Source organism: Cuculus canorus, chromosome 3 (genome assembly GCF_017976375.1).
Source record: "Cuculus canorus isolate bCucCan1 chromosome 3, bCucCan1.pri, whole genome shotgun sequence".
NCBI classification, from domain to species: domain Eukaryota; kingdom Metazoa; phylum Chordata; class Aves; order Cuculiformes; family Cuculidae; genus Cuculus; species Cuculus canorus.
In genome coordinates this window covers 40,469,817-40,494,747 of record NC_071403.1, presented here as the reverse complement: position 1 = coordinate 40,494,747, position 24,931 = coordinate 40,469,817, and the positions used below count along the sequence as shown (strand labels likewise).

Here is a 24,931-nt window from a genome sequence, read left to right as displayed (position 1 = left end):
GAGGATTGAGTGCAACTTCAGTAAGTTTGCAGACAATGCAAAGATGGGTGGGAATGTTGATCTGCTTGAGGTTACAAAGGGTCTACAAAGAGATCTGGACATGCTGGATTGGTGGGCCGAAGGCCAACTGTTTGAGGTTCAACAAGGCTATCTGTCGAGTCCTGCACTTGGGCCATCATGACTGCATGGAACTCTACAGGCTTGGGAAGAATGGCTGGAGTGGAAAAGCACCTGGAATGTTGGTCAACAGCTGGCTGAATATAAGCCAGCAGTGTACCCAGGTGGTCAAGAAGGCTGATAGCATCCTGGCTTGTTCAGAAATGATGGGGCCAGCAGGGCTAGGGAAGTAGTTGTCTGCCTGTACTCAGTTCTGGTGAGGCTGCACCTTGAATACGGTGTTCAGTTTTGAGCCTCTCGCTACAAGAAAGGCATGGAGGTGCTGCAGAGTGTGCAAAGAAGGACAGCAAAGCTGGTGAAGTGTCTGGAGCACAAGCCTTATGAGGAGGGCTGAGGGAACTAGGATTGTTCCGTCTGGAGAAAAGAAGGCTGAGGGGAGACCTCATCTCTCTCTACAACTACCTAAAAGGAGGTTGTAGCAAGGTGGGTGTTGGTCTCTTCTGCCAAATGATAGGTGACAGGACAAGAGGAAATGGCCCCAAGTTGTGCCAGGGGAGGTTTAGACTGGATATTAGGAAAAATTTCTTCACTGAAAGGATTGTCAAGAATTGGAACAGGATGCCCAGCGAAGTGGTTGAGTCACCATCCCTGGAAGTACTAAAAGACGCGTAGATGTGGCACTTCGAGACACGATTTAATGGTGAATATGGCAGTGTTAGGTTTTTGGTGGGACTTGATGATCTTAAAGATCTTTTCTAATGCAAATCATTCTATGATTCTACGTCTCACTCTGCTTTGACTTGATTTGGATTGAGCAAATATACATACAAAGACATAGTCTGGATATAATGTTAGCTTTTTTTTTAAGGAATGTCTCTCTCATGAAGTGACTTACTAAAACTGATTTGGCTGCTAACTTCTGAAAAGGGGCACTACTCTTCGATTTGTCAGTGATAACAAATTTCTGAGCAACCTGACCTAATTTTATTGGCAAAACTACTCACTAATCACCTGGGTATTTTTTTTTGTACCTTGGTCTTACTGGTCAAAAAGGCAATTAAGTCAAAAGAGACAACAAATCGAGGACTGTGTAAATTCAGTGTAAAAAATATTCATTTTTGAGTGTGTTAGATCTTGTTTCACTATTAAAAGAACATTGTAAATCTGTTAGTATTGTAGTTACTATTTTCACATAGTTTAGTTTAGGTCTAAAATTATTTATATCAATCTGTGGTACTAGGCCCTGTTATAAACAGGGCTATTAAAATGGTGCTTTTCTCAGCTTCTACATGTTGCATAAAATGTAGCATGTGCTTGTCTAGCTACTCTTACTTGACATGTAAGTAATAGTCTTATTCACATGTAAGTATTGGAATACACTCTTTATTCAGTTTTTAGAGATGACATGAAAATCTCTATAGGTCTATTTCTTTATTATTTTCACTTTCCTTAGGCCGTGTGCACTAAGCAACTTAATGTTAGTTAACTGCTGAGAGCTTGATTTCACATTGCATCAATTTTAAGAACTGTTGCTGCAGTGACAATTTTTAACGAGTCTGCTCGTTACCTTTTTCCAGTAACAGCACTGTTGAAAAATAAAAAAAAACCACAACAAACTAAGCCAAAGCAAAACCACCAAACCTCCAAAAGACCCAAAGTCCTAAACCCTGATTTTTTTTTCTAGTTTATCCTTTGATTGGCTTCTGCACTGTTCACTGTCTAGAAGAAGTGTTTGGAACAAAATCAAAATAGAACATCTGAGCCTATGTAGTAAATATCTACTGTTTGTATGGATGTTTTAAGGGCATATGCTTGAGGAGGCAGCACCTCAAAGGGTGTCTTCACAATGAATGAGCTTGTTTTTGCATGCTAGTTAGTGTAGTGCTTTGTTAGAGCTCTGTAAACTGGTAAAAGCATGAGATGGTGTACTAACTTAATCATGCAGAAGCGCAAAGGTCTGCTGAAGATAAACTGCATGGAAATAAGCATGCTTTGTCTGTGTCAGGAGCATTCCTTTTAATGATACTTCTGAATTTTCCTCTTTTTAAATTAAAATTCTTGGTAATTACAAAGCAGCTCTTTTCTCATTCTTATGTATTTACAATTAAGTACTATTCTACATCACCAATTGTCTGGTTTTGGTACCTCATAAGTATATTTTTAGTTTCTTTCATAATGATCAAAAATAGCCGTTCAACATATGTCCAGCTTATCTATTGTTGTATTTCTTTAGCTTCCAATAGTGACAGGGTGGTGTTTGAGGCATAGTGAGAGATGCTGTTAAATCTCTGGGTTCTGCAGTTTGTAGAAGTGTGCTTTACAGCCCTGGTACTTCTTAATGACTTTTTGGCATGAAATGTGTGTCTCAGCGTTATCTTCTGCTGCTCATCAAAAGTTTATTTTGGATACAAGATATAAAGTGTTTTGTGGGTTAACTAAGACATTTAAAAATGTCCCATCATGAATAAATTGTACTTGAATTTTACATGCTGCTTGTTAATGTTTCCTTATATATAGAAAGTTAATTGCGGTGAGAACAGCATGCTTTCTTTTCTTCTGTAGATCTTAATACAGTATTTGGACAAAGTTTTAGGAAAAAAAACACAGAAATCTTTCTTGAAGGTCTCTTAGAGTGTCTTGAAATCTTTTATGTTGCCGGAGATGATAGAAATAAGACAGTAAGGGGATAAAAATAAAATCTGTGTGTGCATGCATGTGTGTATCTGTGTGTGTGTTAAAACTCGACACTTACATAATAAATTGCAGAGCTTACAATGAAAGCATTTTTTTCTCAGAAGTGAATCACGGATTTAAGAATTGAAGCATTCAACAACCTAGAGTAAGGTAGTAAAAGATAAAGAGCAAGGAGGAAAAAAAGTCATGACTGTTAGGAAGGGATTATTCTACATACATTTCAGGCACAAGATGAATGGCAGCTGAGTTGTTTTGATATTCTGACATCCACTGAATTCATTGTTCTACAAATATGTTGATTTTTTTTTTTCACATCCAAAGACCTGTTTACAGCATGGAGATGGATCACACAGGTTTTTTTCTTCTTTTAGTTTGTATTGTCCTTATTCATCACTTTTGTCAAGACTGTGATGTTTGACTTTGTTTTTGTGCACAGGATTGACTAAACTTAAGACAAGGATAGCTGGATGTGCCAAAGGACAAAATGACTATTACTCAGTACATTGTGTTTGCCATTATTAAACAGTAATCGCTATGGGGGAGGGGAATTGAAGTGCCTTGAATAGCTCTGTCCTAGCAGTTTTTGCCATGACTGAAATGAAAGTCAGCTTTTGTGAAGGTACACCTGGTATTTCCCATTCAAATGATAAAGGAGAAACTGTTCTCTGGAATATCACTGGATTATAGATCAGCAAATGCTGATAATACAAAGTTGATCTTTGAATATTTTGTGATACTCTATGGTGTTAGTCTTAATTAGTGAAACATTCTTCTCTTTACTACCTGTAAAGTAGCTGACCATGGAAGTTACTGGATCATATTTATGGTTCTCTGAGCAAGGCATGCAAAAGTAATTTTAGCAAATGTTATAAAATAAATTAAAAAGGATCGGTTTCGTGTGGTGTTTGCTTTAAAAGAATTAAATCTGGGTAGAGCTTCTGTGCTCAAATGTCAGAGTTGAAGTATAGAGTAAAACTGGGGACAAGCTAAATCTGCTGTTCAGGTTTACAGTTCCAGATTGCTTTTCAGAAGTAATAAAGTCTTGGCTGCTTTATCTGACACATGACTGACTGAACCTTGCTGGAGCATTACACCACCATGAGACTGAAGATCTAATCACACCACTTTTCTTAAATCTTCCAAGTACTTAGTATTTAATATTTTATAGGTGTGTGGTTACTCCTAATATTATTTGTTCTGCATCCTTAGTCAAAATATAACTTACCTGATGGAGTGATTAAATACAAAATTTAAGACTGGCGTTTCAGGTCAGGACAGTTAAAGAAAAAGCCCAATGTAGGAGACATCACGTTTTGCATGGGAATATGTGTGTACGTTCTGGTATGCAATAACAGAGGGTTTTCATCAGCCTTCTGCAATTGGCAGTCTCAAACTCTGTTTTGTGATAGGATGGTGATTGCAAGAATGGGGCTGACACTCTACTGAGAGAATGTAATTGCTGGTGATGCATAAACACCTCGAGGGGATAAAATCTGTTTGGAAGCGCTGGAATCCAAAGATCTAGGGGATGTAACATGAAAGCCTCAAAACCTCAGGCTGTGCTTTGGGTTGGCATATCTGGTCTGCAGCTGCAGGGAGAAAGGGTCCGAAACGTGTGGCTGAAGTACTTGGAAGCAAAGGCAGATCCTGTTTATATTTTTTTCAGATTATTCTGCTATGTGAAGTTTTATCCTCACAATCTGTTCATATCAAGTGAGACTACAATTTGCCTACCTTATGTAAAATGGAGGGAGGGCAAATCCAGTTAACATATGTGTGTGAAATGGAAATGAGCAGAATAAGTTAGAGAAGTAATATTAGTGGAGAAAGTGTTAGATAAGCAGCATCAAAATGAAGTACAGTGCTCAGATTTCTAGACTGATTAGAGACAAAATACTAGAAGGCAATGTGAAGAAGAACAATAGAAATAACTGGTGAAATCTGTGTTTTTTCTTCCTGACATTCCTTAGGTACTGGCTGTTGTATTATGATGTAAGACCTTGTTCTACCTGTAGTGTATCTGGGAACATCGTGTGTGTGTTATTTTCCTCTCTGTCTGGTGATGCCCATTTTCATGACGGTAATGGGCATCACCAGATGTGCAAGTGATGCCATCAAACCAGCTGTGAAAGCTTAATCAGTTGGAGTTTGGGATTAGTGCTAACTGCATCTTTCTTTTGTTGTATTTGTGGCCTTGTCATACCTCAGTGTTTGTGTTTGCAGTCTCGTCCTATTTATTTTATTCATGCACTGGCTTTCGGCTTAGCTGTCCAAGATGGAAGAACCTTGCTTACTGCACCAGAAGTTTCCCCACCATTTTAGTTTTCAATTTCAAAAGTAGTAGACATATGTCTCAGTTTGTTTTAGCGCTTGAGGATGTCAATACAATTGCTGTGCTTCTTTCATCAGCTGTTCTCAGCAGAGTGGTTCAACTGATGGCACTCTGATGGGGTTCTGTACTTTGCTACCTTCTCCGAGGAGAGGGTGCCAAACTAGTCAAATGGCTTTTCAATCCGTGTGTACTGATAAAAAGCTAATACTTCTTGCATTTCTGAGATTTATCTCCATATCCGTATGGTCCATCAGAGGTATGGAATGGAAGGCATGTTAAAAGAAGCAGGTTGTACTGCAGCTGTCCAGGTTTTATGTGTCTCATGGAAGGTGTTTCATCTTCAGCTCTGCTAGTGCTGTGCTCCCTCTCACAGCTTATTCTTAGAGGCAAGAAGTTTGTTCCCACTGAAATACTTCTGGAGCTTATGCTCTTACACAAGTTAATATCCAAATGCAAAAAGAACTTAATTTCCAGAGCCTCCATAGCCTTCTCTTGATTGAGGCAAAGTAACAGGCACCTCCTGTCAAGGAGAGGAAGGGAATGGGGGAATAAAAAAAGAGAGAAAGGAAAGAATGAGATCAACAGAGGCCATAAAGCTTCTATGAAGGCCCAATACTACAGGTACAAGAGAAACCTCGGGTGACATTCCAGGTGCACACAGTTTTTGAAGGGAAGACAACTTGTCAAACGAGGATGGAAGTGAATCTTAGCTTTGTTGGGGGATAGATTTTGGCGATGATACTTTTGCTGAGGAAAATGAACCAAGGAAATGGAGTAGTGGAATTATGCATTTGGAGACAACGTCATTGAAAAGAGAGAGAGAATTAAGGAAGATGGAGCTGTAACTGGAAGGGCCCTTGGTTTCAGATGGGCAAACCGATTGTGCTTTCTTGGGAAAGAACTAGGATGACAAGATGGGTGAGTTAGCAAGTAAAGGCAAATGAGGAGAGAGTCTGGAAAACACAAAGCTGTCAAGAAATATCTGATAGAAAGGAATATTGTGCTGAAGAAAGGAAAAATAAGGGAAATAGTTTGCATAAAGAGAAAATTGCACATGAATTTTGTCCTAAAACTGTCTTGTTTTTATTTCTGGGAAGGCTGTTGGGAAGTCTGACTTTGAAAAAATATATATATTGAGGAGCTATTAAAGGATGTATTAATATAAAGCATGCATTGAAAATTATATTAAAATTTCCATGTTTATTTTGGTAGAATATTATAAAATGTACCTTTGCCCTAGGTGAATGTTTCTTTTGTAGAGATGAAGAGCTCACTCAGTGCTGCTAATAAAGACTTCATGCACGCCAGATTACTTAGCTCAGATGGTGTATTGCTGAATACTTAAGAAATATCTGAAAATATTGCTACCTAAAAATGAAATCCTGAGAGTCTGACAGTTTATCAGCATTCTTTGGATAAACATACTTAATGTTTGCTAGGACACAACACCCTGTTTATTGTGTGCGATCAATGTCTTGTCCAAATTCGGTGTACTTATAGGCACATCTAAGCACATCTGTATAACAATTACTAAATGCAGAAGTGTTTTACTATACTATCATTAAGTACATTGTTCTTTTCTAGTATACAGATGCTGTGTATGTTTACCTTGTTGTACTTTGCTTTACAGTTTAGGTTTGTGACTATTTAAAGGTTTTGTGAGACTTAGTATTCTGAAGATATTTTATAGCAGATGAAGACCTGTAGTTTTTAACACAGAAGTGCATTGGGGGTAATTTTTGTAGCTCTTATTTGGAATACTGAAAATAAATGGTTTTGTGTATGTATTTAAGTGTGAGCATAAAGAAAAATGCGTATTCTCTGGTGATCTTTGCTGATTTAAATGTACATGGACTTTCCAATAGCAAACATCGGGAATTTATTGCTTAGACACTGATGCTGCATTCTGTATCTGTTGTGGTGAAGCAAGGTACTCTAGGCTGTTGCCTAGGCTTTGTCTGTGGTTGTTGAAGTTGTGTTATAATGCTGGGAATTTCTCATGTCCTGTGGTGAGTGTAACAGATGATCTGCAAACCTTTGTGGACTTAATGTGATGATAATTGCGTGTGACTGCAGAAGCCTAATCTAGTGAGGAGAGAATCACTATTTCAGTGGCAATCCCTAATTTACATCTATTTAAGAATCACCTTTGTCATCTTTTATAAAATAGCATTTAAGTGAAAAGCAACATGTTGAAGACTATGCAGCGTGCTGCGATACAAATATAACTGAATCTGCTGGTGGGACAGTGTCCCCGTCCCCCTGTTGGAAAGAAGGGCAGCTTAAATATAGGTTTTGACTTTCCTGTAATTGCTAGTGGCGTGTTCTTTAATAACTTACAATGGCTTAAAATAATGAATGATGAACCTTGAGAGCAGTGCTTGTAAAATACGTTTATTTTTGGATTGAAATTTATCTTCAGAAGGTTACTAGTAAGGACATCCTTCTCTCTTATCTGCTCATTGTAGATAAAAATTGTAATTTTATGAGGTGAAAGGTTAGCATTCATCTGTGCAATCTTTTTCTGCTATTTAATAATATATCTGTTAGAAAATTATTTTATACAAATGCTAAAAATATGTCTCAAATTAAAAGAAGCTATGGTAGATGGTTTATTCTGCTATTTATAAAATGTAAGATGTTTCAAGAATAGCAATTGCTTTGTGCTTCATAGCTGTTTTTCTGAACAATTTTTTAAAAAGTGCTTTATCCTGCAAAAGTTCAAAGGATGCGAGTATGAATGGCTCTTGGTTATTTCTGTCTTTCAAGAGACAATATTCATTTTGGTTATATTTTTACCTTCCTTTTCTGTAGAGAAAAATGATGAATTTATGCACAGTACCAGAGACCATAAGCATTGCTCATTTTGGTAGCCAAAATCACTGAAATAGCTTATGAGGTACAGCTATGGAAGAAAGAATGTCTGCTCAGGATTAATTTTCAACACTTAAAAAACCAAAAATATATTTGTTTCAGAATGGAGACACTCTTTTCTCTGGAATTTAGGATTCCGTTGTTTGAGTTTCATTTTAGTTTGTTGCTCAAAGGCCAATCAATGTAGCAGATGTGTTTGCAGATTGATAATAGAAGGAACAAATAATGGAAAAAGACTAATAAGATTTTAGTAGGTATATTCAAGGTAAGGGCTTTAAGGGGAGCAGAGGAGGATCTTTGCCCCAAGTCTTTGTCTTGTTGATTTTTATCTTCCTGTGATGTGCCTGACTTGACTTGTCAGTAACTTGTCTTCTCTGGTCTGATCCAGTTTCATTTTTTCAGCTCCTTAATAGCATCTAGCTTTTTCATACTTCTCCTTGCAAACTGATAGTATATGATGAATAGCTATAGCTTTCTGCTCCAAATAAATGGAAGAAACTACAAAGACTCTGTATTTAATTATTTTATTATGAATGGTATAATGCCTGGAAGTTCTAAAAATATCCCAGAAAAATATGTCTGGAAAATCCCTTCTGAGTTAATATAACATATTGGTCTTGGCCAGTGGTGGTGTAAACTAGTTCTGTATCATTTCTGGCTGATATTTTCTTACTATTTTCAAGACACATTCCACAGTGCTTCATAATCTTTACTACCTATTTCTGACGTAGCAGTACTTTGAAAAAGAAATATTTTACTGTCATAATCCCAAGTGCAGGTTCTGCTTTAACTAGGTAATTAGGAAATTAATTTGATTTATCTGGTTTCATTAAGCAAGGCATGTTATATTACACCTAACCAAGTAACAGTGACGGTTTAAATGGTTTCAACATTACTGGTCTAATGTTTTAAGAAGTAAGAAGATAATTTTCAGACAGGCTTGTTGAAATAGAATCTGAGTATCTGGAGTTCTCGTATGTCTAGAGTCCTTTCCAAGGTCTTTCTCTTTGTTGTGTTGCTAAGTAGTTTCATGGAATCAACATTGCCAGAACTTGGTATGTGCATCCCAGATGTGACGTGAGGATGTCAGTTAATATAATTTGAAAGATTCAGTTAATGATTCTATTTTTCTGTGGGGTTTTGCGTTTGGTTTGGTGGTTGTGATTGTGTTTTTTGGTTATGTTTTTTGGTTTTTTTTTTTTTTGTTTGTTTGTTTTTTTTTTCTCTATACCAGCATCTTAAATTTAAAGAGAAAAAAGCTGTGGATACCATTATGTATCTATAGAGATTTATTCTGATTTTTTTTAAAAGGGATATTACTTTATGCAGACAGAAGCACAAGTTGGTTTAAGCACTTTCATCTTCAGGTTCTCATTTTTAGTGCATCATGATTTTGGGAACTGCCTTGTTCTTTTGCTTTTTCATTCACAAATATGAATTTGGTAGGCTTCGCTGTCACTTTGCCAACCATGAGCAATTTCTTTCTTTCAAGTATAGTAGGAACAGAAAAAAGGAGTTGAACCAGTTACTGGTGTGGCTTAGAGTTGTTCTTCTAACCGTATGGGGAATTATGCTATAATACTTAAACTAAACTAGAGGTGTTGCATGTCAAACTGATGTGTGTGAAACAGTGAGTTAATATGGGCATGGTTAACAGAGTTTAGCTTGCATTCTGTTGCTTCTCTGTAACAAAAAACATTTTATACCTGATTTCTCTGCTGTAATGTGCTTCTAGAGAACTTGCATGCGCTACCTTTCTCATGCAATTATTCCACCTATAAATTATGGTCCTATGATTATATATATATATATATGTATATATATATGGATTTCTTAGAAGTATAGTCATTACTGATAAACAAAGAGTCATCATGGAAAAGGCAGTGACTGCTCTCTTAAACTTCTGGTTCATTAAACCAAAATGCAGAAGAGGTTTGGGGTCCAAAAGACAAGCAAAAAAGTATCAAAAAGAGCATACAAGATAATTTATGACTTATGGTATCAGTCAGCTCCATTATCTAGGGCAGCATGATCCTTTAGTCCTGGATTCTCACATGGAAGCAAATAGGAATTAACTCAAGAGGTTTTGGACTTGGAGTTTTAAAAGCCTTCCTTAGTATGGCTGTTCAGATGTCAGCATTTGGCAGCCAAGTATCTGTGAGTGGGCTCTACAACCACAGAGGGTAGGGCAAGATCGATTGAGGGATATTGTGTTGTCCCTTGAAAGTGTCTCTCCTTCTCCATGAATTTCAGCTGTTAAGTTCAAATGGTTATAGATAACACTTGTCATGGCTAAAGGTAGTTGCTCCTTCATAGCTCAAAACTTTTCTTTGTTGATGAATTATGTCATGTTTTTACTAGGTTCTAGTCAAAGGCAAGCCTTTCTGAATTAGGTAGTCCAGGTGACTTTCACAAATAGTGCTCCCATCATCCCACGAATGATTAATAGGCAGGAATTATGCTAAAATAGCAGGTGTTCATCAGGGCCTGGTGTTATGTCAAAATACATCTAGCAAGTATTAATATTTGTAAAATTCATACATGAAAATTTTCAATCCACACTTTCTAAAGAGACAGGGGTTATGTGTGATCCAAACTACAGTGAATGTCTGGAAGACCTTGAGTCAACACTGAACATTAGCCCTTCTATTTCATATTAATGAAATCAAATTATTTTGGTGGTCAGCAGTTTTACAAAAGCAGAGAATGATTGAGGTTGGAAGGCATCTCTGTGGGTTTTCTGTTCTAACCCCCCTTGCTCAAGCAGGGCCACCAAAGGCCAGTTGCCCAGGACCACAACCAGGTGACTTCTGACTATCTCCAAGGGTGGAGACTCCACAGCCTTCTTGGGCAACCTATACTAGTGCTTGGTCATCCTCACAGTGAAAAAGTGTTCCCTGATGCCGTGATAGACCCTCTTGTGTTTGATTTTGTGTCCGTTGCTTCTTGACCTGTCACTGGGCACCACTAAAAAGAGTGTCTCTGTCCTCTTTGCACCTTCCCTTTAGGTATTTATACACATTGATGAGATTCCCCTGTAAGCTTTCTCTTTTCCAGACTGACTAGTCCCAGCTCTCTCAGCTTTTCCTCATGTGAGGGTTATTCCATTCCCTTCATCATTTTGGTGAGAATGTGTCAGAGTTATTTTCTGCACAAACAGTGTTGGTTTCAGTATTAGTGTAGGCAGTGGCTGATGCAATGAGTGGTTAGTTCTACAGTGCTGTTTGACATAACCTGTCCATTGCTTTGAGTGAGTTGCTTTTTCTTTTTCTTTTTTTTTTTTTCATTGGCAAGAAAACCTCTCCTAGGTTTAGAAAAGTGGCATTATGCCAGACTTCTACATTTTCCAGTACCTGCCCGTGTTCAAAAGGACTGCTTCTGCCCTACTGGAAAGCAAAGTGTTGGTCTATCACAAAAACAAGCACAGTATTAAGTACCTCATATTGATTCTGAGCTTGTATCTCGTATTGCTACTATCCCAGTTTTAGCTTTAAATGTCATGATTTAAAATGCTATCCAGGTTTTTCAAAGTCACACCTTTGCATGCAGTGTTGTTATTATTTTTAAATCTCAGTCATTAGGAACTTTCACCCTTAAACAGATGTTTTGGTTTATTGAAGATCTTGTGTTTACAGACTGTGTAAGCATTTTTTTCCTTAAACTTCTTCAGTCAGTCGAGAGCAGGGTAGGTTTTCTAAGACTGTAAGTATTCCCATATGACAAACTACTACTACTCCAAAGCAAAAGCAGCTGTAACTCTTTGTGTGGTGCTTCATCCAGACATTTTCTAGTCATAAGCCTAGAAACATTAGGCAATAGAGAGTAAGCACAGATAAGTGAACGGTTATGAGTTTTTTTTTCCTGGTGTTCCTGACTCTAACACAGGGATCTGCAGGGTTACTAGGTCTAGTCTGTGCCTTGCCTTGCAACAGGTAACTGGGTCATACTGGCCCTTTCAAAGAGTTATTCCTCTTCATCTTTGTTATGTGTTCTCCTGCAGAAAATGTGTTGGGTTTGGAGGTAGAATATTGTTACTAACTCTCCTTGTACTTAAATTGCATAACTCACCTAATGCTCACCTGCAGTTATTGCTTACATGTAAAGAGACGATTTTAGGGTTGGGTTCTGGTTTTGAGTTTGGTTTATTTTCCTGGGATTGAGCAGAGTAGTTAGCTCATTTACAACTAGTTCTGTGAAGGATTGCTCTTTTGGAACCTTGGTAGGCTTGCTTTCTGGGTGGTTTCTTACCAGAGGGAGTGAACTGACATGAATATTGTGGGCGTATAGACTTCCCAGTGTTGAGTGATTCTCAGTTACAAGTTTGGGGACGAGAGGAGGTGTGTATGTTCCCTATGGGTGACCGAGATGCTTGAAAACTCTGTAAGCATTTATTGACCAGCTCTGCTAGTGAGGATGCTAGTGAGAAGACAGCCTTAACTCCTTTGGTTATCACTCTCAGAAGGTGGACTGTTGAGGAAGAAGCACCGATAGAGTATTAGCTGACTTGGCAGAATAGAGATCCCAAAGTTTTCACCCAAGTGTTTGAACTGATGTTCTGGAAATTCTCCTGGGCCCTGTCAGCAGCAAAGGCTGCCTTGCAGCATTACTTAAGCATTCAAATGGAAGTAATTATGTTTTCATGATTTCTAAATTAGCTCAGAAAAATTATCTATAACTTTCACAAGGGAAATGCTTTTTATTATGTCAACATTTTTGTTAGGTAAAAATTTGTTTAGCTGTCCCTTCTTGTTTTTAGCTAGCTTTCATTAAGTATTTCTTTTAGGACATGATGCTATTTTCATGTTTATATATTAATTTTTCATTTCTTGGCAATTAAAAACATTGCTTTAGTATTTTAAAATGCCTTTAACACTCCAAAAGCATTGGAGAGAATTAGGAGCTTGTCAGCAAATAGGTTTCGTTAGTGTTTTATCTTATGTATAACTGGGCTTGCTGTTCATGGCTTTTCATCTGCAGAAAGTTATTTTCCAACAAAACAGTCTTAGAAGAAAGACAGCATGTGTTATTTAATCTTAACCAATTCTAGTAAAAGTAATAGGTTCAGGTATATCTGGAATTGCCCTATTGAGCTTTTATAAAAACTAAAATGAGTTAATGAATGACATATGAAGTAGAAAAAAAATAAATAATTTAAAATGGTTACTTTTTATATTCTTACGAAAGACTGTAGTTAATGTAATTGCATTAAGACTGTAGTTAATGTAATTAATTTCTGATTACGTTAATTAATATAACTGCACCACTACTTTTGGTTCTGAGCAATTTCTTTGTTTCATTCGCAAGTTGAATAGAGATTATGTGGGAGATGGTAAAAATTGATCAGAATGTACTCCATCAGGACTATGCATACTGGAACTGTGAGGAAAGAGCACAAAGTACTTCTAGACTCTAGTGGAGGATCACCAGTTGTATTTTTTTTTTTTTTGCACTGCAGTCTATCACAGATATGTTACCTTCTGTTTACTTAGAGCTCTCTAATACACTTTTCCAGCAAGCATTGCAAATGATCTATTTACAAGTTTGATTTCAGACAATTAAACTGGTAAAAGCCCTCCTATGGCTGAAGAAAAATGTGTTGTGAGTTGAATGTTTGGTGGAAATGGCAAGATTTAACTATTTCTTTTTTTTTTTTTTTTTTTCCCCCCCCGTGCTTCCATCTCCGATTCCTCTTCAGCTCTTTCTAATAATATGTAATAGAGCCTAGCAGGAAAAAATAGTCAAAGAAACACGGCATTTCTGCCGTAACGAAGCCTTGTAATACTCCGTTCTATCTAGTTAATGTATGGGTGTTTTCTTCCTGTACTTGATGGCCTTGACAGTACTGCTGTTAAAGCTGTGGAAGATTCCTGCATTTTTTTGGTATTGTGAGTAGTTAGAACTAGTCAGACTGAGCAAGGCCAAGTAAGGTATCACACTGTACTGGAATACCCTGCTTGGTGATGGTGGTATATGGTTTACAAGAAAACAGCTAGGGAGGATTATGTGCTAAGGATAGACTTTGTTCTACAGATTTGTTTGCCGTCTTTCCAGACTACCTTTATTACGTAATTGACTAAGTATGATTTAGGAGTGCTCATTTTGATCAGTGCCTGAAATGAGCTAATAATGAGGATACCTAAATTTTTAGATCCTGATGAGGCAGAAAAATTCAGTGAAACCAGTATTTAAGGTGTATATTTGGTATGTTCCTACAAGCATATATTACTGGTCACAAGTTGTGTTCCTCAGGGCTTAGTGCTGGATCCATTTCTATTCAGTATCTTTAGCAATGACCTGGATGAAGGCATTGAATGCACCCTTAGTAAGTTTGCAGGTGACACTAAGCTGGGAGGAAGTGTTGATCTGCTTGAGGGTGAGGAGGCTCTACAGAGAGATCTGAACAGGCTGGATCAATGGGCTGAAACCAATGGGATGAGGTTTAATAAGGCCAAGTGCACAGTCCTGCACTTGGGGCACAACAACCCTGTGCAGCACTAAAGGCTTGGGGAAGAGTGACTGGAAAGCTGCCTGGAGGAGAAAGACCTGGGAGTGTTGGTTGACAGCTGACTGAACATGAGCCAGCAGTGTGCCCAGGTGGCCAGGAAGGCCAATGGCATCTTGGCTTGTATCAGAAACAGCGTGGGTCGGCGGGACCAGGGAGGTTATTCTGCCCCTGGTGAGGCTGCACTTTGAATCCTGTGCTCAGTTCTGGGCCCCTCACTACGAGAAAGACATTGAGGCTCTGGAGTGTGTCCAGAGAAGAGCAACGAAGCTGGTAAAGGCGCTGGAGAACAAGTATTACGAGGAACAGCTTGGAGGGAACTAGGGTTGTTTAGCCTAGGACAAGAGAGAATGGCCTCAAGCTATGCCAGAGGAGGTTCAGATTGGACATTAGGAATAATTTTTTCACCGAAAGAGTTATCAGGCACTGGAATAGGCTGCCCAGAGAGGTGATTGAGTCACCATCCCTGGAAGTAATTAAAAGATGAGTAGATGAAGTGCTTAGAGATATAATTTAGTAGTGGACAGGTACGGTTGGACTTGATGAACTCAAGGTCTTTCCCAACCTAATGATTCTTTGATTGTAAGTGCTTGTAAGGCTTAGCCTTTATGGTAAGTACAGTGTGCAATGTTAGGGCTGTGTAAGAATGTGAAGGTTTGACTATAACCTAAGCATTAAGCTTCAGTATCTAAATCAGTTTGAGAGTATCTGCTGTAATAATAACTACTTTTTTATTACATTTACATACAGCTGGATATTTAAGTTGTTCTCAAACACCTATTTCTGGAATAATATTAGGTGAATAGTGGTTGTCATCATCTGCATTTCAGAGCTAGGATGTGAAAACAAAATGTGTGCTATTTTGCAGTGCCTGACACAAAACAACTAGATTTTTTAATTATTTTTTTTTCTGTGTTGCATATCATGCACTTAGTTTGCAGCCTCAGAGCCCTTTAAAGGGGTCAGCAAGCATATAGATAAGGGCGATCTGTTTGATGAAGGCTTGTTAGGTTTCCTAAATGCTTTTGACATGGTCTGTCTACAAAACAGTGAAGCTATGCTGTGATAAGAAAGATACTTCCATAGATAGATAATTGTCTATGAAGAAGAAGAAAAAGTAGGAATAAATCGTTAGTATGCCCAGAGGAAGTCACCAAGAGCATCCTGTAGAGATTTATGTCTTTTAACAAGTTTGCAAGGGACCAGGGTGGGGCCAGAGGCTGTGAGGAGATAAAAGTTTGGAAGTGAAAGGTACTTGGAATAGCGAGGGCAGTATGTGATTGTGAGGATGTGTAGAAGAACCATCACAGTATCACCAGATGTGAGTCAGTGGGCAATAAAATGGCAGGTATATTTTAGTGCAGATAGAGATATAAAATAGGTAGAGATATAATAGATAGAGATATAATAGATAGAGATATAAAATAATGTGTTTAAACCTAATTTTGCACACAGAACGCTGGACTCAGAACTTGCCATTGGCACTCTGCAGCAAGATCATGGGATTCATAAAAATGTCAGGTTAGAGTCCAGTGGTGGTCAAAAAAAAGCAAATGAAGTCTTGAGAATGTTTAAGGAAATTCAGTATGAATTAGATAATGATATTATTCTATTGTGTAAATTATGACTCTCACGTGTCTTGATTACTGTGTGCGAGGTCTGTTCTCGTTATCGTCAAAGAATTTAGTAGAGTTAGAAAGAGCTTCAGAGAAGGATGAGAAGGACAATCAAAGAAAAGAGAATGGTTTCTATAGAAAATTGACTACATAATCTGGGATCCTTCAAATCTGAGGCAAAATTACACAATGACATAAAATAGAGGTCTGCAAAGTTGTGAATAATATGGCAGGATGATTAGGATCAATTTGTCTCTGATCTAGGTCATTACAGGAAGTCAGATACAGAACAGACAAATGGAAATGTCTGTTAATGCTGTCAGTAGTAAACCAATGGATTTTTCCAAATGATGCTGCATTCACTAAAAGCTTGCATGGCTTTAGGAGAAAATGAACTAACATGGACAAGAGAAGCATTAGAGATGGCTAAGTATGCTGAGACATGTCCAATTCGGGGAGTTCTGACATTATCTTCATTTGCATCTGAATGCAGGCACTTCATAAACAAGGACATGCCATTTTATTTGGAGAAGTAACTAACCATTTGTGTATTGCCTTGGAGCGGTGTGTAGAAAATTCAGGAATCAAATCTAATTTATTTGAGTAACATTTGAATTACCTGAGCTATTCAACATTTTCCATTCTCAGTCATTGTGGTGACATGCTACAAACAAGACAGGATAGCTGTCTTCACAGTTCTTCAGCATGCAAGCCCAATTTATCCTCTGATAACAGTCTCTCTTCTCCATTAAAAGAAGCAAACATCTCTCAGGAATGCGCTAGGTGAGCATGCAATTAAATTATAACATGTGGAAGGACATTGATAGTTGCACAGACAGCTAATGTTTTCTGGCCGGAGTGATAAACTGAATTATTTTTCAGGTAAAAGTCAAGTGTATAAGCTGTTCTTTCTAGAACTGTAGACTGAACAGCAGTTCAGCAGTTCAGACTGCAGGATTCACTCTCAAAGCAGTAGTGTCTTATTAGGATAAACCTCCTCTAGTGTAAGGAATAGCTTGATAGCCTCTTTTATTTTTTTCTTTTTCTTTTTTTTTTTTCTCAAGCAGTGTGTGCATATGTGAGGAGAAGAGCTACCTCAGTTTCTGATCTGACTTGTCAGCATTTTAAATTGCTGATTTCACCTATATGTGCAATTCTTTTTTCTATTACCCATTTTAAATGTGAACAGATGTTATCAAATTAAAGCATGATGAGAATTTTTAACTGAGCTGCACCTTTTGCTATATAATGTCTATAGTGATAAATGCTTCATAGCTGTATTAATACCAATTATGAATGCAAATAAAAATAATTCAGCACTGTGTATGTGAAATTTTAGCTCTCCACAGTGTTGGGAAGAACTTCTGGAAATGTTGGAAAAGGGATTGTAGCCTGGTGCTGTTAAAGTATATGATAAGCTGTTAAAGGCTTCCTCTTTCAGTAGTCAAACAGAAGTTGGGCGACACCGCCAACCACATCATGAACATGCCTATATCCACTTTTCCTTAGAAGTTCTCCTTATTTATACCCCTGTGAGGCTGTGGAATTAGTTCTGAGTATAAGCAGGCCACCTGAAGTCCATGTCTTGTCTGATGGGAAGGTAAATTGCACTTAGTGACAGTGTTCTCCTGGTCCCCTGCAGGGTGTGTTAATCCATTGCCTCTGTTGCTCTCTTAAATTTTCCCAGGAATGAGAGATGTAAATGGTTATGTATAGAGTACTTGACTTGCTCTAAGCCTGTCTTGCACAGAAGACTGTAACAAATACTTATTTTGGGCAATCACAACTGCAAGTTTATGTCTTATCACTTGGATCAGTCTTTCCTGGTGCGATTTCCTCTTTAATATCTCTCATTTTTTTTTCATACCATTCATGCTTCTTTACCTTTTTTTTTTTTTTTTTTTTTTCCCTTTCAATGCAAGGAATCATGAGTGTTGGCAAATTTGTTTTGGTCAGTTGTTTCATTACAAAAGCAAAGGATAGCTTTGTGCTCTGGAGCAGTCCAGGAACAATTCTTTGTTGTTACTGCCCGTTTGGGGTGGGACAAGAAGTCGGATGCGAAGACAATCTCTTCTTTTCCTTCACACACAGCCAGTTCCCCATTGCCTCGCAAGAATGGAGAATGATGTTAGCAACTACTACATAAATCTTATGCTACAGCTGCTTTCTGTTGCCACTGGGGAGTGCTGCACTATTTCTGTGCTGCTGTGTGTCTTCCTCTGCAATTACGCTGCATAAGGTTACAAGAGACTGTGGACTGCACTGTGACCCCCAACAAGAATATATATTTTGTTAAAATTGATTGATCAGTTGTCTGCTGTAATGTGGAGTCTGTCTGAAAGCAACAGCATTTTTTCAGAACTGAATCATGTTTATGCACTTAGCGGAGTGAAAGCAGTATGCCATTAACTGAGGGAATAAACATGTTTTTCTGGTGTGCTGTAAGCAGCAAATTCAAAGCAAGTTATGTATATGAATGGTATGGAACTGCAATACGTTAGGTAATAAATATTCCATTCAGTTGTCAAACCTTGTAGGAACTTCAACTAAATGAAAAAGGCAATGTGTCTTATATCTAAACACTTAACCGCTGTGGGAATTCTGTAGAAATGAGTGTTGCAAATATTTTTTTTCTTTCATTTTGACAGGTAATATTTGAAGCTGAAGTCTCAGATGGGAGAAATGGCTACATTGCCATTGATGACATCCAGGTTCTGAGTTACCCTTGTGGTAAGTAATGATTAAGAGCTTCATTTTTCTCTGTCTTTTCAGGACATATTTGATATTGCTGTAGACTGCTGAGTTTTCATCACTTGATCACTGATGTTCTTTGTTCTTTCAATGGTATTTTTGTTGCGGCTTCCAGGGGAAAATGTAGTGTTGCAACAGTGATTTACCTGTGTAAAATCTTTGTCTGCCAGAAGTAAAGTATACAGAAATAATAAAGCAGAAATTCTTCAGTGGCTTTTTAGTCATACCATGGATGATGTGCATAATCAAAACGTGTTTTAACGTTATTGTGTATGATCACTGAAGAAAACTAAATTGGCAGATGCATGGAAGAGTTTTACTAGATTTCAGGCCCTTGTTCTTTTTTTTTTTTTTAAATAGACTGAACAGATTTTATATTTTTTTAAAGAAAAAGGCTTCTGGCTATCGGTGCAATGATTCGTGCTATTCTTGTGCAATGGTTCTGTTGAACTACTGAGGGATTGGGTTTTGTTGCTTTGGTTTTGTGGACAGACTTTAGTCATTTATGTTTGCCTTCCTTTGCTTAATCCTGGGGAAAAATTACAAGCATGCGAACACAAGTTGTGATAATGTGAATATTCTGCAAATGAAAAGTTATGAGGAAGAAATTATTGCAGTGCATTTCTGTCACTTGTTATCACATTTTTTTGTTAATTTGCTTCTACTTAACTCTTCTGATCTTCTCTTAGACATTCTCTCTCTAAAGCGTAATATCATTATATGTATGTCACAGCTGATATGAAATGATCAACCTATAACAGCCCACTCCCCAAAATTTGCAAAACTATGCCAAATAATAAAGTTGCAATGGCAAGCTCTTATTTTGTTTTCTTCCAACCGAACCTGTTAACACCACGTCTCTCGGGGGATACCAAGCTTACAGGGTATTTGAGTGAGTTACCTCTTTATATTTCAGCCAACCCAGCTATCTGATGCCTGTGTGGAGCAAAGCTCTGCTCCTATTCAGCATTTGGCTTTCACTGGCTTCCATTTTTTTCTCTCCTTTGTGTTCTTTTTCTAAGTGCCAAAACAAAAGGCACTTTGGTACAGCCACGATAGCAGATTATCAGCACGATACAGTATTCGGATAAGCTCTTTTTTGTACTGATGTTTAAACCTTGTTTGTAAAAATTTGCTGTTTTTTCTTGCAAGTTTTGCTTTCTTTAGTAAGCACTAAGAAATAACAGCTCAGCTACTGGTTTTGTTATTAGTTCTTGAGTAAAGGATGTGTGGGAGCTGTGTAATGTACCCCTTCCTCAAACGTGTCTGTCGGCCTTCTTGTGTCTAATAAATCCTTCAGGTGATTGTGCCACTGAACCTTGCTAGGGCCTTTGTCAGTGTGGGAAATAGATTTGTCACCTGCTGAAATGCTATATGTAATGGCACAACTGATTTCATTGAGTAAAGCAACAGAGGTCTGAATTACACTGAAATTAATCTGAATAGCATCTCTCTATTTACCTGAGCAGTATCCTGCTAATTTCATTTTTTTCGGTAGGATGGGTTTCACGTAGTTGAAACTCTTTGGAATAATTTTTGTAAAGTGCTGCTGACATTTTGGCATTTGATCTCCTTTCCTTGGCTTTGATTTTTAAAAGACTTTGTTATAACTCTTGTGTAGTTAGTAGAATCACCAGGGGAGAAAGGAAAGGACTGAAAGCACTCTTTCTTCTCGAATGGAGATGAAACAAATAGTTTTCTTTCTTCTGGTTTTTTTGGTTGTTATAATATGCAGATCTTCAGGGAAACAATAATGTTGCTGGCACCCCTTTTAGCAATAAGAATTATTTGTAATTTTTGTTTTCCCCCACTGCAGATAAATCTCCACATTTCTTGAGGCTGGGGGACGTAGAGGTCAACGCAGGGCAGAATGCTACGTTTCAATGCATTGCTACGGGGAGAGATGCAGTGAATAACAAGTTATGGCTCCAGGTAAGGCCAGCTCATGCAAGTCTATTCGGCTAGAGGACAAGCTGCTTTCTGGAGGTGAAATATTGAAATTCCTAAGCCCTTTTTCCTTCTGTATGTAAAATGTTTATTTTAAATACCATTTGTCTCTGTTAACTGTAGAAACTTGCAGTCAGTTTTGTAATGTTAAAAAGCTTGGATTACAAATTAGAACAACTGATGTGAATAGTGGAGGAGGGGAGGGTTGGTCTTCAGAGCACTGAGGGCCTTCTCTCCTTGTAAAACAATTTATTATCATAAATGCAGATAATGGGTGTTTGGAATCTAGTGAAACACAGATGTAACACAGCTGTCATAAATTTTGAGGATTATTTTTTCATATAAATTACAACTAATTATTTGTCCAATCAAGTGGTTGGAGGGATGTGGCTGTACTTCTGTGTGCACCTCAGTTTTACTCGCAGCATATTTAATGAGATAACATAAAAGGACTGTTGCATGTCCTTTTCAGCTGTCTCCATAATAGGAGGGACTTCAACTTTTATCTGTGCATAATTGTCAGAAGTATTTATGTTGCAATCTAAGAGAAGGCTAAAACTGGAAAATAACCCTTCTCACCAAGACACAAGAAAAAAGAAATCGATATGACCATACCCCCAAAACAACCACTTTGCTTTGTAGTGCGTGGATGGGGTTACCTACAGTTAAGATCACCGTTTGAGTAGAAGGATGGTGAAGTCTCACAGGTGCTCCTTAAAAAAAATGAAATTTTGACTTTTAATAAGGATTAAAAAAATAACTTTAATTCTGTGTGTACCTTTACATGTATGCTTTACTTCATGTATAAACCTTAAGCACAATACTTTTCTAGAATGATCTCTAAATATGCCCTTTAAAGCTTTTTTTTTTCTAATGTGTATTTTCTGAACTGTACAGTGTATACTTTTGAGGAAATGTGATTTGAACTATAATTAAAACTTTAAAATTTTTTTTTTTGGCAAGTGTTGTACTTTGTTAGGAACTATAATTAGTTATTTCCATTTGTCTGTTTTTTCTTTTAATATAGAGCAGAGCTGACAGACCTGATATGTAACAGTTACATATAGGCATGTGATAAAATTTTAAAGAGGTATATTTTTAATAGATAGACTATTAGAAGGAATATGATATATAAACTATATTACTGGACAAATTCAGTGCAACATTAAAAAAGGAACACAAATCTGGTTCTAATTGTATTGCATTTAGATGAAAAGGTATCATAGCAGTAGAAATGATTTGTATTCAGTGTCTTTGAGGAGCAAACATATAATGCAATATTGAGCAAATATATAATGCAGTCATTGAGGAAGAGAAGTTTGATTTCAGAGACTTGCCAAATGGAGCACACAAAATGCAATTAAGCTGGGTTTCTCTATATTAGAGGGAGGACTGTGACAATAGGAGTGTACTAACACACTCATGACATTCAGTAGATCATGGTCAGAAAGGCGCAATGGAGAACAGCCAGCTGGAAGTCCTCCCTATCACTCACTCCTCAGTGTCAGATAACTCTGACAGATTACCCTTTCTAACTTTCACTCTGCTGAGGAGCCCGGTTAGCAGCCAGAAAAACCCGGGAAACATATGTTTCGTCCCTCTATATACTTCATGGGTGGGTTTTCTGTGTGTGGATCACAGATGTGGCAGTTCCTCACAGGGGAAGGTACCTTTGAGGTTATAACTCTGCTTGCTTGTGCTTATGAAGTGCTTTGATGTTCTTGAAGATACTACTAAAATTATGGACTCGAACTTCTGTTCCCCTTCCTGTTTTCCCTTAATCAGTGCCAAATTTTCATCCATCTATCCATTTTTCTGTCCATCTATCCATCCATCCCTCTATCCATTTTTCCCAATGTAAGCATGAATCAACAGCATTCCTCCTCTGAATTCCCTTCCTTAGGTAACGTAGCAAATTACTGCTGTTGTGTGCAGCTAATAGTGAATTAACTCCTTTCCCTTAAGATTCAGGGAGGATATGTATGAAACTTACAAGGCTTCAGAGTGTAACTTGGAAAAGGTTCACTTTAACCTTTGACCAAACCAGAGATTCATAAAGCCCGAATACCCAGAAAGGAAGAACCAGCAGATCAAATCAAATGCCTAAGTAATTGTTTCTGAGAGCCCTGAGCTGAAACATTCCAGGAATGTATTTTTCTCATAACAACAAAGGCTATTGGAAAAAAAAAAAAAGTGCACGGGGAGCACAGCGGGGAAGAAGACACTTTCCAACTATACTTTGTTAAGAGAAAATAGCTTTTGGTTATGTCCTTATTGAAAGAGAAAAGAGATTTCCTTGGGAAAAAAAAAAAGGAGCAAACAATTTGCTATTAAAACACATTCTTTGGTAAGTAAAGATCCAGTGTAGCTGTCGGAGTCTCAGCTATACCCTCCTCATCCCTCTGTGCACTGGTGCTACAGCTTTTGCAGCTTGCCAGCAAGTCAGTTCAGGAAAGTGATCTGGCTGAAAAATATTTTGGGTCAAATTGGATTTTTGTTGTTGTTGGGGAGGACTGTTTGTTTGGGTTGCTTTATTTGTTTGGGTTCTCTTTAGTTGTTTTTTGGTTTGGGTTTTTTCCTTTTCTGTTTTTGAGCTTGATTCGTGTTTGGAATACCTATATATAAATAGTGCCAGCAGGTGGAAAAAGATGGGGTTGTTTCTAATCTTTCCCTCTTCCCTAATTCTAAACAGCAACTTGAATGAAGTTAAGTAAAAGATGATCTTGGTAGTGTGTGTCATTGTAGTGTTGAATGTAAATTTTTTTTTCTTTTTTTGTTGGTTATTGGGAAAAAGCCCTGATCGTATACTACAGGATCTGTGCGAGTGCACATTTCCATGCTTGTGTTTTTTCTCAGTGTATATGTAATTAAGTGCACATACCTTTGTGTGTCTGAATGAACAATAGATAAAAATAGGAATGGCATTTCAGTACACTATTTCCTGTGTGTTTACTTTTGTATTGACAGTCTTTTCATGAACTCTGTTTTCTGTAAATGTACATCTGTAAATATTTCAGGCAAATAGGAATTAACATTGAATTGAACTTCTCCTGACTTTCATAGCTGCAGATTCTGTTTTCATTTGTTTATTTTTAGATGGTATCTGGTCTCTTGGCCGCTTTCATGCCCCTTCCCTATCACCCCTGTATTTTACAGCCCTACTGGAACAAGGTCTGAGACAGTCAGAGCTGTGGCATTGAAAGATAAGCAGTAAAGATAACAAAAGTCTTTAAAGTAGCAGCTGCATTAATATGAAACAAATATTTGCACAGATAAAGGGAGTTAACTGGTCGAACAAGATGATCTGAAAAACACCTTTGTGACAATTTGAATGGTAGGTGTGGGAGTGGGACAGAAATGTAATTCTCACATTTTCTTGTTCTTCATTTTTCAACTTAATCTACTGTGGAATCCATTACAGTTGTGAGCAGAAGGGTTCTCTTTATGACCTGCAGTTATTAGCAAATTATGAGTTTCAAAGTCCTTTGTTTAAAGTGAGCATTGATTTTTGTTTCTGAAATGCTTTCAGTCTTGATGTGTACCTTTTTTTGCCTGCCATCTCTTTCTGAATGTAATGCTGTGGGAGTTTTTCCACAGTATTTTCCCTCTCCTCTTAAAATCTATTCTGTAATATGTCACATGCCAACAGCTGTAATTTAGTACCACTGTACACACTGAATGCAGCAGTTGGGTTGTGTGATAGGAGTCTCCAAACTCAAGGTGATAACCTACCTTTCCTGCCTGTAATGTTTTAGTATGCTCTATCTTAGAAGCTTCAGGAGTTAGCAGAAGTTCTTGCTGAAATTTTTTTTCCTGTAGGAGGTGAACATAAGTGTGTGTGTGTGTGCTTGCGTGTAATCTTAAAAGGTGGACTATAGCATCCATAGAAATCATAACTGATCATATGTTGCCCATTTCTGCTGTTTTTCTTTTTTTCTAAAGCCTATGAATCGTCTTTCTTTGAAAAGACATTAAAGAATAAGGCTTCTTTTTTAACATTTGATTCAACTTTCTGCTTTGTTACATTGATTTGCTGAATTATTATATATAGGGCCACCTTTTTATTCTATTCCTGACCCTCCAGTGAAATGCCATGCA

At 37.6% G+C, this 24,931-nt stretch overlaps 1 protein-coding gene across 9 annotated transcripts in view; it reads left to right on the top strand.

The window, feature by feature from the left end:
* Positions 1 to 24,931, top strand: part of PTPRK (protein tyrosine phosphatase receptor type K) — a 402,963-nt gene that overhangs the window by 157,806 nt on the left and 220,226 nt on the right. For all 9 annotated transcript variants that reach the window (XM_054061582.1, XM_054061574.1, XM_054061580.1 and 6 more), the window contains exons 4-5: positions 18,784 to 18,865; positions 20,703 to 20,818. In XM_054061582.1, coding sequence (XP_053917557.1) covers positions 18,784 to 18,865; positions 20,703 to 20,818 — 198 coding nt within the window. The remainder of the gene's footprint in view (positions 1 to 18,783; positions 18,866 to 20,702; positions 20,819 to 24,931) is intronic.